This window comes from Nyctibius grandis, chromosome 1, assembly GCF_013368605.1.
Source record: "Nyctibius grandis isolate bNycGra1 chromosome 1, bNycGra1.pri, whole genome shotgun sequence".
Classification (NCBI taxonomy): Eukaryota; Metazoa; Chordata; class Aves; order Nyctibiiformes; family Nyctibiidae; genus Nyctibius; species Nyctibius grandis.
In genome coordinates, this window is record NC_090658.1 from 116,814,016 (window position 1) to 116,831,049 (window position 17,034).

Sequence of the window (17,034 nt, forward strand, 5' to 3'; positions counted from 1 at the left end):
TTTTCTTGCAGAGTGCCAAAACAGATGTCTTTTTATTGCAGAGCAAGTTATAAGGATAAAAGAAGATATGATCTGAAAATGAATTTGTAGTATTGAGCTACAAACAATAAACCAGCACATTGTGGTAGCTGGATTAATTTGCCAAAGAGACTACACTGGATCTTCCAGTGGGGTTGTGAGGTTGTCTCACTAACCACTGGAAGCCACCTTAGATTTGGAAACCCTGAAGAATTCTTAGAGAAATTCTTCCCTGCTCCTTTCACTGAAGCTGGCTGTGGTAAAGTAATCAGAGTAGCTGCTCTGCATGACCTGCTCTTTCTGAAGCCCACAATGACGTCATGCACTGCTTCTGTTTCTTCCAGATTATCTGCCTCCCGTTTCTTGTGATTGGCACAGAGTAATTATACGGTGTTTCCTCCACAGACAACCTTGTGCTGTCAGCTGCCAAAGCAGTTCCCATGCAGCTGGCTGCAAGCTTTATCCCCACAATACCCCAAGGAAAGGAGGAGGAATAAGATATTTCCATTCTCCATCCTCCTTTAGATCTCTAATTGACTTTTCTATTGTACATTTTCATTACATTTTCTTGTCTTTAGTGGCTTTCCATAGTCTGCATCTAGCTGAAAATAAGTTGCGTGTTAGATGCTAAGATCTCTTGCTAGATCCATCACTGTTCCAGTCTTGTGAGTGTCATTTAAGAAACAAATATGACGCAGCAGGAGAAGCATGTTAGGGGGTTATTCTGAGTAGGAACCACCATCCCTCCAAACCTGCTGTTAGTTCTGTAGCCTCTGAGGGCCACAAAACAGTGTCCAACAGAGAAATCATAGTACCAAAAAAGCAGGTGCCCAGTGGCAGCAGGTGATTCAGCTCACCTTGCTATGGCCTAGACCAATTTTACATGTGCCCAAGGGTGGTTCTGGGCACTGAGGTCAACTGGCAACTGGTCTCCATCTACTCTAGGAAGTTCTTTTAGTCTCCAATACAGGTGGCTGCATGCAAACTGCCTGTTGGGAGTGGTCCCTGATGACCACATGGTGGCTGGGAAATGTCCACGTCAGCTGGTCAGTGTGGGTTGGATCTGTGCCCTAAACTTTCTTGAGCTTACATGTGTAGACAAGGCACTAACCAGTTTGTAGAGTCCAGGAGGAGAGAGAGGTCAAGGGTGCTGCCATGGTCCCAGGCACTGAAAGCAGGTCTGTCCTCAGTGCAGGGGGCTGACTACACCACCGCCTGCCTGCGGAGTAGCTGCCTGACTCCTGCCTCTGCATTAAACACCCCTCTCCACATGGAGTCCAATCTTATCTCCCCAGGGTTGGCTCCTAACCCATTCATGTCCCTTCATGCACCGCTACTGCCCATAGCTCTGTGGGGGAGTAGCTGGGTACCTCAGCCAGCAGGGCTGAGGTGCTGGCTGGGCTTCAGAAGTCTGCTATGAGCCAGACTACCCCTCAGCGAGGAGCAATCTCTCTTCCCAGACTGATACAAAGCCGCCCAGTGGTGAAGGCCCTCTCCCAAAACATGGCAGACGAGGAAGCGAAACCTGCAGCTCCAGCATCCTGAGTGCTGCTGTCACTGCAGGTCCTTCAGGCTCTGGGCTGTGGGTGCTTTGTGCCACCTGCATCCCTCGTGTGGGGCGTGGTGCCACTGGGGAGCCATATTTGAGCTCCATCTAAGCCTTATGGACCAAGCCCTGAGGAGGTCTGAGACCCCCTGGGAGATCTCGGGCATTCCTGCTGGGGCTGGGGCGGCTCTTGGTGGATGGGTGCCCTGCAACCTGGGAGTCCTTCCCTTGTGCTGCAGGGCTTGAAGTCCAGCTGAGCCTCCTCCCTGAAGGAGCCTGTCTGAACAACAGCCAAAACTTAACACATCTGTCAGCTCAAAGCCACGTGTTGTTCTCTGAGCCAAAGCACCAACACAGAAAGAAACCCCCTCCCTGTTTCTTACTAGGTCTGTAGGAATTCAATTGCCAGCACGCATCGCTTCCAGCAGACACAGAGCACAGCTTGACCTCTTTGCCCAGTCTGGATAAATCAACGTAAGTTGAATTTAGAAGACCTAGTAATTGCAGCAACTACTCATAAATGAATTACAGGGCAACGATTATCTATTGAAATTTTTAGATTAAAGAAGTTCTCTTTTTCATGGATGAAAAATGAATTAAATTAGTGAAATAAATTATTTGCTGCAAATTATTCATTCTGCTCCTGTTGTTTGCTGCTCTGAAATATGTCTGGTAAAAAAGCATTTATCAAGTAAGCCTGTCTCACTCTTTTCAACTACAAAAACAGAGTTTTAATTCATTATGATTTTTCCTGACCTTTCTTTGGATCATTTACATTTGTCAAAGTGGATTTAAAATGCTACCAGATCGCTAACATTTGACAGGCACACTGAAAGGTGTAAAGAACTCTGAAAAGGTGCAAGACGAGGGAGAATAAAGCACGAAGATTTTAGCAGCCGCACTAAGTAAAGTCTTTATAAGGACTGATCTGGCATTTCAAAAATAGTTTCTTCCCAACCTTTCAAGAATGTGCTGAGATTTATCATTTGAGAGGAGCTGATTTCACCTTTCAAACTGAACAATGTACGCACTAATCCTGTGTGCCTATTTTGTAGGTGTTTGTTCTGTAAAATTACACAAGGGGGAGAAGAGCCTTTTTGGAAAAGAAGGTGGTGCTTTCTGTGTTGGTCATGCTGGACCGTACATTGATTTCTTATCGTTACCTGGAGAAAAGCCAAAGGTCACCGGAATGAATCATTGATCAAAGAGAGTAAGTGTCCTACGTGGTTAAATCTGAGGATTTAGAATCGTAGAACAGAATTATAGAATGGTTTGGGTTGGCAGGGACCTTAAAGATCATCTAGTTCCAACCCCCTGTTTCCCTACACTGATGTAGCCTGACAACATTTTAAACCTAACTTTCCCAGATCTCAGCTTTGTTTTGCAAGAACTGGTAGTCAGTAATCCCATCTGCATTTTCCCCTGTGCAAGCATGTAAGTGCTATTGGCATTTTAAAATTTATCGTACTAAAATCAAGCTAAACCATTCATGTTAGGGGGCGAGGAAGTCCCAGGTGGGCAAATGTTTCTTGCTGAACCCACAAAACCTAGTTTTTTTCCTAATATCCAAGGTATTTCTCTTGTCCCAAGAAAGTTGCAAGTCTCAGTAAACTCATATGTGCCTGGAAAAAAATTCAAGGGACATCTTGTATTGCACCCACGCTATATGGTATCCCCAGGAACACATGAAGGTGACACTGACCTCCAGAGATTAGCAGCATGACTCAGGTGTAGACTAAAGGATATTACCCTTTTCCTGGGACTGTTACTTGAATAAGGTGACCAGCCCCTGCAGTTATTGTTCCTAGCCCTCCATGCTATTCTGCAGCATGGGTATGAGTGACACAACCTAGGCATTTGAAGAAGTTTATGGACCTATGGTTCATGCACAGCTTATTCCCCACTGTGGCACTGGGTGACTGGGTGTTACATTTGCTGAGTGACTGTAGCAGAGCAGCAAAAACTCACTTCCCCTTGGCTTCAGTTTTTGCATTATAAATTGGTGCATGGATGTGTGTGTGACAGACAAAGGGAACGGATTGTGTTCCTCTGTTTCACCGGTTTCTTGCAACTCTTCCTCTATTATGAATTCACCTCTTCCCTCTCACATTTTTACTCTCCTCAATCACTCAAGAGCTCAGGGACAAGGAAGGTCATTGGGAGGTCTGAGAAGTGGCTGGACCAGTGATTTTAACTCATGACTTGTGCACCCAAAAGCACCATGAACTATCTCCAAGGGGTATTGATAAGATACTCGAGGCTATGTGAATACTCCATGTCAAGGTGAGGTCTGGTGCACAACCTCTAACTAATCCCCCACAAGTTTCCAGCAAGGGATTGGAAATGGAGCACAGCATGCTCAACAGGGTCCCCCTCACTGGGTGACACAGGCACCTGACAGCTCTCACCTTTCTGCCAGGATGGACATAAGCCTAAAGAAGCAAACTATCAATCATTTGGATTTGCCCCTCTCTATTCCCCTCCACTTACAAGCTTGTCAGAAGCCAGTAAACTGGAAAAGATCCAAACCTGCTAGTGTAGATCATTCTGCTGTGGCCAGAAACAGTTAACTAATTAACTGTGAGTTTTGCTGGATCAGAGCCCTCAGGGCCCACTAAAATGAACTGTATGGTCAGATTTAAGCATCTAAGAGCACGGTGATAGGCCTACCTGTATGTAAGGGTCTGGGGAACAAATGTCCATCAAATCCCGGAATTTGGAGAAAACAAAGTTAAAAGGAAATGCTTGTTGTTCTATTCCTACTTGTTAAGTGCTGCATGAAGTACGAAGCACTACTGCTGGTAAGTAGCATTCACCAAGAAATCATCATAGGCATAAATTACTCAAACACTCCTCAGGGTCAGTTGGCTGCAGACTGAGAAAACATGGCTAAAACCAAGGACACAGAGCTTTGGGAAACGTGCGCAGAGTGCAGGGAAAGTTTTGCTCTGCAGCTGCAACAAAAAATTTATGGTCTCTGCTTGGTTCTCAGTGACATCAGTACAAGTCTACAGTAACTCAATGTCCTACAAAGAATTACTCTAGACTTGCTCCAGTCCCACTGAGAGCAAGATTTATGTCATGCATTTATTCCAAAACAGTATTTTTTCTCTGGCTTCTGTCGTCAGAAGAAATTGATTGGATGTTTTTCTGCAGCTCTGAACAACTATATACATGATTATGTTTTGTATTCGATTTAAAAAAAATGTTTTCAAAAATCGTTCAAGTGCATGGCGGTACGGAAACATTATTTTACAGCTAGGCAGGCATATAAATAGCTTTGCTGTGTTTTCTGTGTAGCTGGTGCTTTGCTGGATTTCACCAGAAGAGGGTAGAGTTTGGAAAGGACTCCTCGCAGCCCGGGCTCCCTATTGCGCCGGGAAACAGCAAAGGGAAAACAAGCACAAGTTTCTCCTCTGCATGCTTGCACCGACTGACTATGTGCAAGAGTCAGATAAACTCTGGAAGATCTTAAAGTAAAAAGAAAACGGAAAGAGAAACAAAGCAGCTTTCTAGGAAATCCGTGGAATCGAAGAGAGAAACTGCTACAGTTTTCTGTGGGCTCACCCTGCTGATTTTCTCTCTGAGAACTGTCACTCACTGCACGTTGCATTAATCAGAGCACGGGATTTACTTCTCTGCCGTGACTTCCAACCTGTGAATAAATATCATTTGTAGAGAGAGAATGGGACCTGAAAAGACTTTCGAGCACTGAGCAGAGGGGTGAGTTTTATTAAATGGTTTCTTCTCTTTCAAATCTGCTGGAGCTTTCTAACATCCTGCTTGCAGGCACAGCAATGATGACTTGTCTTTTCCCTGCAGCTTGTTGCATACCTCAGGAGGCTTTCCCGACCACAGGTTTATTTCTGCAACCTTTCCCACCACGACTCTGGGTCAGTTTGGTAACATTTGTAATAGAGCTGACTCGGTGCTGATTTGCTTTCATGAGAAATTAAAACCATAAAGCTTTGAAAGCAAACAACAGGCTAAAAATCAAATAAAATCCAATACAATTAAAATGGCAGGTGACTCTAGGTTTCCAGACATGGACACTGATGGATCAGAAAAAAATGAAGAAACGGAGATTGTGGTCAATGTCGGTGGGGTAAGGCAGGTGTTCTATGGAGATAACCTGAACCGATACCCAGAAACACGGCTGGCAGAGCTGATCAACTGTTTATCAGGGGGATACGATAGCATATTCTCCCTCTGCGATGACTATGATCCTGGAAAGAGAGAGTTTTACTTTGACAGAGATCCAGATGCTTTCAAATGCATTATTGACGTGTACTACTTTGGGGAAATTCACATGAAGAAAGGGATATGCCCCATATGTTTCAAGAATGAAATGGAGTTTTGGAAAGTGGATCTGAAATTTTTGGATGACTGCTGCAAAACTCATCTAAGTGAAAAAAAGGAGGAACTGGAAGAAATAGCACGAAGGGTGCAACTGATTCTGGATGACTTGGGAGTGGATGCCTCAGAAAGTCGCTGGAAAAGGTGCCAAAAATACATCTGGAAATTTCTGGAGAAGCCAGAATCGTCCTACCCATCTCGAGTGATCGCCGTTCTGTCCTTTCTGTTTATTTTGATCTCCTCCGTCGTGATGTGTGTGGGGACCATCCCAGACCTGCAGGTTGTAGACGCGGAGGGAAACCGTATGGAGCACCCGACCCTGGACAGCATAGAGACAGCCTGTATAGGCTGGTTTACCACGGAGTATGTGCTGAGACTAATCTCCTCTCCCAACAAACTCCACTTCGCCCTGTCTTTCATGAACATTGTTGATGTGCTAGCAATACTTCCTTTCTATGTCAGCCTGACCTTGACCCACTTGGGAGCCAAGCTCATGGAGCTGAGCAACGTCCAGCAGGCAGTCCAGGCGCTGCGCATCATGAGGATTGCGAGGATTTTCAAGCTTGCACGGCACTCCTCGGGTCTCCAGACTCTAACGTATGCCCTGAAACGCAGCTTTAAGGAGCTCGGGCTGCTCCTCATGTACTTAGCTGTTGGAATCTTTGTCTTTTCTGCCCTGGGTTATACCATGGAGCAAAGTCACCCCGAAACTTTATTTAAAAGCATCCCTCAGTCATTTTGGTGGGCAATCATTACCATGACCACAGTTGGATATGGAGACATATACCCTAAAACAACTCTAGGAAAACTGAATGCCGCCATCAGTTTTCTTTGCGGGGTGATAGCGATCGCCCTTCCCATCCATCCCATTATTAACAACTTTGTCAGGTATTATAACAAGCAGAGAGTTTTAGAAACAGCTGCCAAGCATGAATTGGAGCTGATGGAGCTAAACTCAGCCGAGGGGAAAGCCACAAGCTCCAAAAGTGAACTAGAGGATCTTGCGAGGGAAGGCAAGGAGGGTCTTTTTCATAGCAGCCGGCTAAAAGTCTCCCACAGTGACACCTTCATTCATCTCCTGTCAGAAGAGAAACACTATAGGACCAGGCTTCAAAGCTGCAAATAAACTGTGAGCTGTTGTCAGTGCTAAGCTATAGATCGGGACAACCTGACAATCAACTATTGAAAAGACTGGCGGGATCTGTCAGAGTTGGGAGGGAGCACTGCTTTGCTTTTCCAACGTGAATATAGATTAACCCCATGGTATCTCCATCAATAGTTGGTAAGACTTTGCCGTTATTACCCAAAATAAAATAGTAGGACTCCATTGAGATCAGACTGCTTATGATGAGTGCATTCCAACAAAAACCATTTGTAACCATTTTAGAGACTGAAAGGTCCTTCCTATCTGGTAAATGTTCGATGACCTGAATGTGCGGCATTGCCACATCAGAACTCTGTACCCGTGACAATAAAGAGCAGCATTGCAGAGATTGTGTCTCCCACCTGTCTTCAATGCCTTTGCAGCTAGGAGAACTGCTCCTTAAAAAATTAAAGCAGCTTCTCACTCATATTAGATTCAGGTTTACAACAAAATGTCATGAGCAGTTTCAGCCTAGAGATACTGAAAGTATGAGCATATACCGTGTACAGAACATTACAGTCAATGATTGGTTTTGTTTCTGCAAAATGTGATTTGGGGTCAACTTTTTGGATAGGTATCTGTTCCTTTTTCCAGAAAAAAAAAAATCATTTTCAATGGGACTTGAAGCTATTTTTTGGGCAGAGATGTAGACCAGAATCAATGTATATTAAGGAGCAAATGAAGTAAATATTTTTTCTAGCTTTTAATTACAGCATAATAATTTATATATGTAGGGATCTTTCAGAAAGGATTTATAATCAAGTAATTTTTAAAACTGTAAGTTGACTTATAGTATTTTAATTCACTAGTAAAGCAATAGAAGTTTATAGAGGAGTTAAATTGAGTACTTCTAAATTAGACACTAACTCTTTGAAAGTTAAGTGTAAAGTTTCAATAAAGATAGTGCAGTCTTCAGTTGATTTATGGTAAAAAATATCTATCTGAAAGAACATATTACTAGGTTATTTAAAAAAAAAACCAAACAAAACATATCCCACCCCTACAATAACTGTATGGTTTTGTAAATGTGCATTTACAGAAGTAGTAGGCACTAATCAGTATCTTATTCATTAATCAGCATATTAACCAGCGCCAGCGTGTAGCTACTATTCTTTCGAAAAGCAAGTGCCATCTACGTAAGCATTAAGTTGTCTCACTTAACGACTGCAATATATGGGTCTGATCTCTACCAGAGAAATCCATTGAAACTAGGAGTTACGCCAGCTCAAAGAGGAGGGGAGAACTGGCACAGAGATGTATTTACATACGTTAAAAGTAGGAACCCAAATGATTAAAGGGCTAGGGTAGCTGTCCTTATTTGTTCCTTTTTCTGTCGAGCAGTTCCTCAACCAGATGAAATACAGCTGCAAAAGCCACAACCCGTCCCCAGGCACCTTGTGCCTGAGACCCCCATGCAGGTTTTTGAGACTCTTTTCCTGGGACATGGGCAGGCAATGGGGCTGTGGCATCCACCCCACAGGAGCAGCGGCTGGAGGGGCACATGTGGTGGGCTCTGTGCTCTCTCCTGGCACCTTGTTTGCCTCTGGCCCTTGGCAAAGGAGTATGTGTCTGCTGGTGGGAAGAGCCCTGTCCTGCTGGGAGCAGGGAGCAGCAGTGGTCGTGTGTAGGGGCTGAGCAGGTGTGCAGGGAAGGGTGGCTGCTCCCCAGGAACACTGCCCACTGTGCAGGTCTCCTGACATGGAAATCAACCCCTGGCTCCCCCAGGCTGAAGCCCTTTCCCAGCACTTCCCTCACACCCCACATTACTCACCTCCAGGGACACCTACTCTGTATCCCCCTGCCCCAGCCCCATGTCAGACCTACTGTCCTTTTCCCCAACCCTGTTACCATGTCCTGCCTTAAGCACCCCCGTCAGGTAAGATAATTCAAAGCAACCTCTGAACCTTTCTGTACCAGAATCCTTCCACCAGCTTTTGTCCCAAATTATCTTCTGCCTAAGGCCAAGAGTCCACCCAAGTGCCTTCCTGAGCCCAAACATCCCTTCAGCATCCCTTCAGCCCCTTCTTCCCCTCCACATCCCAGCTCTTGGCCTCCAGACCTGCTCTATAGTCCTTCCCATCTGCTGCAGCATGTTTCTTGCCTGCCACCAGTCCCAGCTCTGCTCCTGCTGGCTGCCCAGCCAAGACCCACAGCCACCTCTCACTGAAGGGGCAAGATCCTTCCCCTTGCGCTGCTGGGGACTCCCAGGGCACAAGTAAGGGCTGCAACTATCAAAAATCAACTTGTGTGGGATGCTGAGGGTGGGAAAAGGGGAAAAGTAACAGAGCTGTGCCAGTCCCAGCTGTACGCCTTATCTATCAGTGGGGATATTAAATGTTCCTGACTTCCCTCATGGCATGTAGAGGGTGGCTGGGGATGAATTAAGTTAGCAAAAGCCTTTCCTGAATGAGGAAAGCACTATATAAATGCTAAGTAATATGGTTAGCACTGCAAGTACTAAATCTTCACTGCTGCGCTTTGCAATTTATTTAACATGACATTAAATAAAAAATAAACCTCTTTTATCAGAAATAATTTTATGGGCTAATTTCTCCAATGAGTTATGCCTTTGAGCACAGGGATCTGCCTACGCTGTGTCAGTATGGAAAGAGCTTTGGGACAACCTTAGTGCCACTCCAGCCCAGGCTGGTCCCAAGCCAGGCTCCATGATGTTTGCTGCACCAGGGTCCATATTTGTTGGATTTGTTGCTGTAAGTTATATATTCGTAAAAGGCTGTGGGTGGGCAGGACAAATTCCTGCCTGTTTGGTTTGCCCATGCTGTGGGAACTCTGCAGGAGCAAGGGGAGATGTGGGCAGTGATGGAGGGACAGGACAGGCTGGCAGCCTGCAGCACATGGAGGGACTGGAGAGCATCAGGGGGGTCTTACACAGCCACAACTCTGATGCTAGAAAGCAAGAGGCTTTCTAGGGCCCTGGAGGAGACGCCTCTCGCAGACCAAGAAACTACCATAAACCACTGGCTTTGAAATAAGGGCCAGAGGGAAGGCTCTGCCCCTTAAAGGATGGAGTAAGCTAGGGAGTGAGCTAGGGGACATTTGTTTTCACGTTTTTTTTTAAATAGTCTGCATCATCCAGCACAGCTTGTTTTCCTTTATTACAAGTTAATCTAAAAATAAAAGGACTTATGAGGCTGGAAGACTTGGGGGATGAGGGGAAGCGTTAGTGCAGTCCCTTCGCAGAGAGGAAGCGACACCATCCAAAGGCTCTGGCTGAGTCGGGGTCCCCCGCTTTTACGCACAGGATGTTCTCAAGTGCAAAGTTGGGACAAGCCCTGAAGTCTTTTCAAGGGGAAAACTACACCGTGCTTGGTTCAGCTCTCATTCTTGCGCTCTGGGTGAGGTGGGCACAGGTTGCACCCACCCAACCCACCAGCAACTTCCCCATGTTCAGCACTTCCCAAGCACTTTATGGACACTTTGGCTGAGTCTGTAGAATTAAGTTAATGAATGTAAGGCATTCCCAGTGAGCCCGTCTCCAGACCCGACAGAAACAGCATCAGCCACTGCACTGAGCTTCCCCAATGTCTGCAGCATGTGGGGAGCTTTGTAACACAACCATCTCTCAGAGGAGCCCTGCCTCTGATATTTAATACCTTCACCTGGGAGCTGGGACAGGAACAGCCCAAAAATGTCCCAGTGCAGAAAATTGCATAAACTCCCTGGGTCTCTCCTGCTACCCCTGCTACCTGAACATTCCTCTTTGGAATCCCAGATGTACGAAGGAAATAGGGTCACCCTTCCCATAAGAAACTGGGAGCTCTGGGAAGAAGACCTAGGACTCTAGAAAATCCATTGAGAAAATTATGAAGAGAAAACAGAGCTACTGTAACTTTAGTTGACATCAGTCCCCTTCTCATAAAGGAGTTCCTCAGTTCACTGTGCAGGAAATTTCAGAGCACAGTAAGCAGGTCAAACTATCCTCTTGAGAAGTTATCCCATAGGACATCTTCCCTATGCAGCCATCTGTGGCTGCTTCTAGAAAACTTTGAATCTTTAATACAGCCTGCAATGTACAGAGCTAAAGCTTGAAGGAATCCGCTTTTAGTTCCTAAGTAACATCAACTTCAGATGTAAATTTGGGATTAGTCCAGGTTTGACATCGAATAGCTGCCAGCAGAATCTGATTCAATAGTCTCAATTTAATAACCCACCCAAGGGTGGATTAATGGCAATTGCTAAGATATCGTAGGTAAAATGAAGTCTGTTTCTAGCTTCCTGGACACCATAAAGGGTAGAACTCAATAGAGTGGAAATTGCTTTTAGAAGTGTGGGCGCCGGCTGCAGTGGTTGGTGACACACAGCCTTAGTCTCAGGGAAGTGATAGGCACGTAACACCAACTCATGCCATGCTCCGGCTGGCATGTCACAGCCACCTTGGCTTTGGAAACAGCTTCAGGTTCAGGCAAAACCAGCAATCTACAGCTAGGTTTTTATTGCTGGACTGCCATATATATATGATTTGAAGACACTTTAAAAAAATAAGCAAAATTGTGGGAAATACTAGAATACTACTATTGTCTGCTGTGACACATGCAGGAGAGCTGCCCCTTGCTGCAGGTATGGCACCAGCCACACAGGGTTAATTGAAATGTCCTCTCTGGTCTGTGCATGGGTCACAGGGGAATGTGAACATGTGGAGGCAGAGCCAGCTCCTATCAAACCATGCAGCACAGCCCGTCTGTCCCTGGCTGTACTAAGGGCACTCATTGCTAAGGTCCTTTTTGCAGCTGAAGCTGACAGTGATGCTGTTTCAGTAACCCTTTAGGCAGCTTTCTTTTTGTCTAAAGTGCTATTTGAATCTACCTGATAAAAATGCTTAAGAGGAGAAACCAAGACCATGTTGCTTTCAGTCTCAGGTATTCTCTCAATCCATACTCATTTTCCAAATAACTACCCCAAACGTTCACCTGAGACTGGATGAAAGAGTGATAAACAGGTGTTTGTTGAAACAGAACATTCAAATGTCCATAAAAGTAAAGGCTAACAGATATTAATGAACAATTAACCATATTGAAAGACACAAAAAAACCCCACAACCCTCTTCCAGCCACATCTACATTTCCAGATGTACTAAAACAGAGCAGCGTCCCCTGTGAATTACTCTAGGCAGAAGTGCTTCCTCTCTTCTCCCTCCTCCCTGTCAACACAACCATCAGTCCTATATCCACTGACAAACCTCAATATTTCTTATTCACACAGGTATGACAGTTACCGGGCACATGCACGGGAGAACACTCTTGCTACCCAGCCAGGTTTCTGAGGATCTGGCTCACTGCTCATTCAAATATTACTGCATTTTGCCCAGACTGGTCATTCATGAATATCAGCATTTCCTTCCACACCAGCTTTCATGAGACACTTTCCCTTTGAGACAGATGATCCTTAGTGATGTGAGGAATAAGTTCTGCATTGCCTGTTGTAAATCAAACTTCACCAAAGGTTGCAGCAAAGTAGCAGTAGTGTGAAAGCTGACTCAGGGCAATGTGTATTAGAGGTACTTGCTTCAGCTGTAGTTATCCCACTAAAACTGAAATTCGTTTCTCTTCCTGTAATGAACCATATTAGGCTTGAATTCAGTGGGAGCTTTGCCTGCCTTAGGAGTGTCGGGGGAATGACGCAGCCAAGTGAGCCAGGCTAATGGATAAGGCAGGCTCACGTAAATGGCTAAGAGGAAAATGAAGATGATGGAAAGGTCTGAGAGCTCCAGGAGAAGCCGTGCCATTTAATTATTTATTTTCTTGTTGGTTTCATACATAGATGAGAAAGCTGCCAATGTCTTAAAGTTGCTTGTTGTCTTCCCATGTAAGGGGAGCCTTGAATACCTTTTTAACATGCTAAGAGTCAAGTACTGCTAAATCATCCTGGTCAGTTAAAGATATACAAGGGCAGCAAAAAGGAAGGGAAATCTTAAAAGGAATCTAAGTAGAGGACTCTCTTTGAAAATAAAATCTCAAAATAGAAAGGAAGGCTGAACGCTATGTTGCACATCCTACAAAAACAGTTATTTTCAGTGCATCACTCTACAGATTTCAATGGAAATGAGGCACCTAAAGGCTGACTCTAGTGCTTTGCTTTTGGTTTAAGCATGAAATGTTGTGAAATCCTTCCTAATTCCATAAGGAAGTAACCTGTACACTAAGCATCAGTTAAACATCTTAAAAGGTTAAAATGGTCTGTATTCATTAGAGTCTGTGCTAGAGCTCACAAATTCAGTGTTAGAGCTCACAAAGTGGCAGAAACTCAGGCAAGCTGTCGCTGGACAAAGGCAACAAATTGGTTGGCACTGCAAAGGGAAGTTTTAGAAAACCTTCTGGCAGCCTCAGCCTGCTTTGCTGTGTGGGAGACAAATTGCAGCTTCAATTACTATAACAGCATTACAGAGAAATTCTTTATCACTACAATGCACTCTGCTGATCCCAAACAACGTTTCCACTGCGTTTCAGTTATCAGTGTTGCAAAGTCAGTGTTTTCCAGGCTTACTAGCATAATAAGATATGGCAATTTTACACAACACTCAGAATATAAAATGCCTAGGAGAGAAAACACACTGGCTCAAGACTTCATATGGACGTGTTGTTCAACCACCCCCAAAACCCCTCTATGCATCAAAGGAAAACTCCCTTTTATATGTGGAAAGCTCAAAAGATGCGATGTCCAGGTGCAGCAGCCCTGTCTGATTTAGCCGAGTATTTTTGCACATGTTTATATTCCCCTCTCTTTGGGAGGACTGAAACACTCTGAAACATTTTACTGGAGAGAGATTACTTTAAACGTGTGCTTATGTGCTTTGCTGATCAGAATGTGCTCATGTTAAACCTTACATGGCAAAAAATGGATGTTTCTGAACTGCATCCAAGGAGGCACCAGCGATTTTCTGCTCACGGCCACCAATCAGGCATCTGAACAATGGGACCTTGATTGGTCCCTACAGGGGCTGCTGCAGTATAAATGAGAATGATTTTCTGCTCATGAATAACAGATAAAGTGCCGTCCTATTGCTTGCAAAGTGAAATATCTAGAAGATGGCCTGACGTTTTCATCCCCCTTACTTACTCATTTTGTAGAAACATTACTAAATACAAACGTGTTTTGGTACAATATTAAAAAAACTAATTCCTTCACTATTTAGCAGGCAAAACTCAAGCAGAGAGGAGATAAAGCCTGCATCCTCCCCTGGGCTTTTGCCTGGGAGTGGCCACTGGCCAGCTGGACACCTCTTGCTTGTTTGCAGAGGAACGAATCACACCCTTGCCTGCCAGCAGGTCCTTCTATTTCTACTAGTTGTTGCAGTAATAAATCAATTGGTTCTGCAAAACACAACTCCTATCCAACCCGTGGGGAATCTGTAAACTCTCTGCAGCACAAATGTCAACCAATTGCCAGCCAGGCTTTCAGGCTGGAGTGGTTGTTTGCCAGTTAGTTATTTGCATTGGAACTGTAAATTCCATCTGAAAAGCCTTTACCATTTGGACCCGTTTGCCTTAGGAGCAAATTAATTGCTGCCGTATGACACTACCCCTGCTGTGACTCACATAGGGCACATTCGTGCTGCCTTGGCTGGAGGAGTGAACATCAGTTGCCAGCTGGACTTCATCCTTGCACACTGGAGCTGTTATTGTCCACCTCATGTTGGGGCTCTTACCATCAAGACCTTTCACATGAGACCTGAACAACTCAAAGACACATTAAAGTGAGCTGCTCCCATGTCTGATGTGACTTGTCTGCACAAAGTGACTGCAAAATGTTTCTGAGTTGGAAAAAAAAGTGGAAAGAGTATAAAAGTGCTCAGTGAGCAGCTAGCAGCTGACTGGGGGAGTGTATGTGGGCTGCTGGAGTGGTTCATGGCTCAGCCACCCAAGGGCAGCCAGGTGAGGCACCCAAGTCTCTCTCTTCCTTCCACTCATCTGGCTGCCCTCTAAGCATCGGTGTGCAGTGAGCAGATGGGTGGCAAAGGGGTGTTGTGTTTGATGTTCCCCTAAAAGGGGTCTGTCCCTACCTACTCACTATACAGAAAACCACCATTGCCCAAACACCACGAGGCTCCAATTACAAGAGACATTATAAGAGGTGAATAGACCAGCCTAGGAGACTACAACATCCTTCCCTCAGCTAAACCCAAGGGATCCCAAAGTGGTTTTTTGGAGGGGAATACTTTTTTAATTATAGGGTTGTAGATAGTCCCAGTGTGACAATGTTCGGGTCCGTGGCTGAGATGTGTAGGTGTCAGCACATGTAACAATAACACTTGGCTATGCTGGCTAAGCCTGTCATATGCCACCCTGAAAACCTCGTGGCTCTCAATTATCAGGATTTTTAGAGGGAAAATAATAAAGTCTTATTCAATATGACTAAAGAAGCTACGACTATTTGTAAGTAAACTAGCTGTTTGATGAAATCCCATGTAGGTTAGAGTAGCTCAATAGGTCACAAGCAGCTCTGTCACATCCACCAAGGGAAATAAAGCAAACTAACTGTATTCCTCTAGATTTCTTACTGTTCCAGGGTAAATGAGATTATAGCGATGACAGAGAGGTGGGGGAGAGGGAGCTAATTTGCTGGTACTCCCCCTTCTGATGCTTGCTGGCTTAACTTGCTCATCCAAACTGGTACATTTTGTAAACTAAAAAGTTGGATTTTGAACAGCAAAGCAAAGAGATTATGGAGCGGTCCAACACTGCTGATTCTTGGGCAGTCTGCAATTAGAAATGGAGTGCAACAAACTAATCTAAAATCCCAGATTTCAACATAATTCACTGTTATATCAATCCAAGACACATCATGCTCTGTGATAACGGCAGCTGCAACAAAACGTGAAGGATCTGTCTGTACATCAGTCCTGTGATGGGGAGAGACCACTTCCAGCTGCGGTGGGAAGGAAAGGTCATTGGCAGTAGGCTGTGGGACTGGAAACATGCCTTACAGTGAGGTTTTACACAAGGACCCTTGCTTGCAGCCCAGTGCTGCAGCTTCTCTCCTGCTCAGGGAACATATGGGGGACTTTCCCATGGTGCACTATGGGTGTGTGAGAAAATGTTTTGCACAAGAAAATGAGATTGATTCCCACTGAATAGCCAAATAAGGAGGGTGAAGAATATTTGGGATGAGTGTCTCTGGGTACCACTTCCTTTTTAAACAGAGTCTAAAATGAAACCGCTCTTTTCGTCCTTCATTTGCGTGCCTCTACTGATTCTACTGTTTTGCCTCCTATTCAGACAATAACACTGCTATGCTTTAATGGGAAACAGTAGTTTCTTCAGTGAAAGATCACCAGCATTCAATTGCTGGCTCATCTGCCTTGTTCTGATCCAAGTAACAAAAGACACACACCTTCCAAGTAGGCCATGTCCGCTGGCATGAGAGGGATCTTCCAAATCTTTAGTACTTAATGAAGCATCCCTTAATATAACTCAAAGATGAATGAAAAGCGACTCAAACCTGTTTGGGTTTTGGGTTTTTTTTCGTCACAAAATGCTACTAAAACACTTTAAGGCTTTTCGCTGTCCTGTTTTGCTAATCAGTGTCTACCAATGAGCTGGAAAAAAACTCTATTGTTACTGGCAGAGACTGCAACACAAATGCAAACACAAATCAAAGTAAATTATTTTCTGTTGAAAACTGATAAAGGTAGAGCAAGAAACAAATGTGTGGTAAATTGATCTCATTTAACCATCATCCATTTGAGCACATTTGAATGCAAGGTTTGCATGTGGACACTTTATGCTTACAGAATGAGAGCCTGAATGGTGAATGGCAATTAGAGTTGAGTTATTAGGCAGGACAGTTGAAGCAGGACAATGTGGTATGTGATGGCTGCTGCAATACTACAGTTACTAAGTAGTAGAGTGGAAAGGAGGTGTACCACTATCTGTGGTTTTAGAGACTCAACAACTGGCATAGTAAGGGCTGCAGGAATGAATTAAGGTCTGAAAAATCTGTCATAGATTTTAAA

The 17,034-nt window shown here is 44.6% G+C and overlaps 1 protein-coding gene across 1 annotated transcript; it reads left to right on the top strand.

Moving 5' to 3' along the window:
- Nucleotides 1-5,582: 5,582 nt before the first annotated feature.
- KCNF1 (potassium voltage-gated channel modifier subfamily F member 1) lies at nucleotides 5,583-7,046 on the top strand. Its single transcript, XM_068414475.1, has one exon. The coding sequence runs from the start codon at nucleotides 5,583-5,585 to the stop codon at nucleotides 7,044-7,046; it is 1,464 nt and encodes a 487-aa protein (XP_068270576.1).
- The last annotated feature ends 9,988 nt before the right edge of the window (nucleotides 7,047-17,034 follow it).

Excerpts from the sequence above, each read along its gene's own strand:
- KCNF1 (XM_068414475.1), top strand. The coding sequence starts at position 5,583 with ATGGCAGGTGACTCTAGGTTTCCAGACATGGACACTGATGGATCAGAA.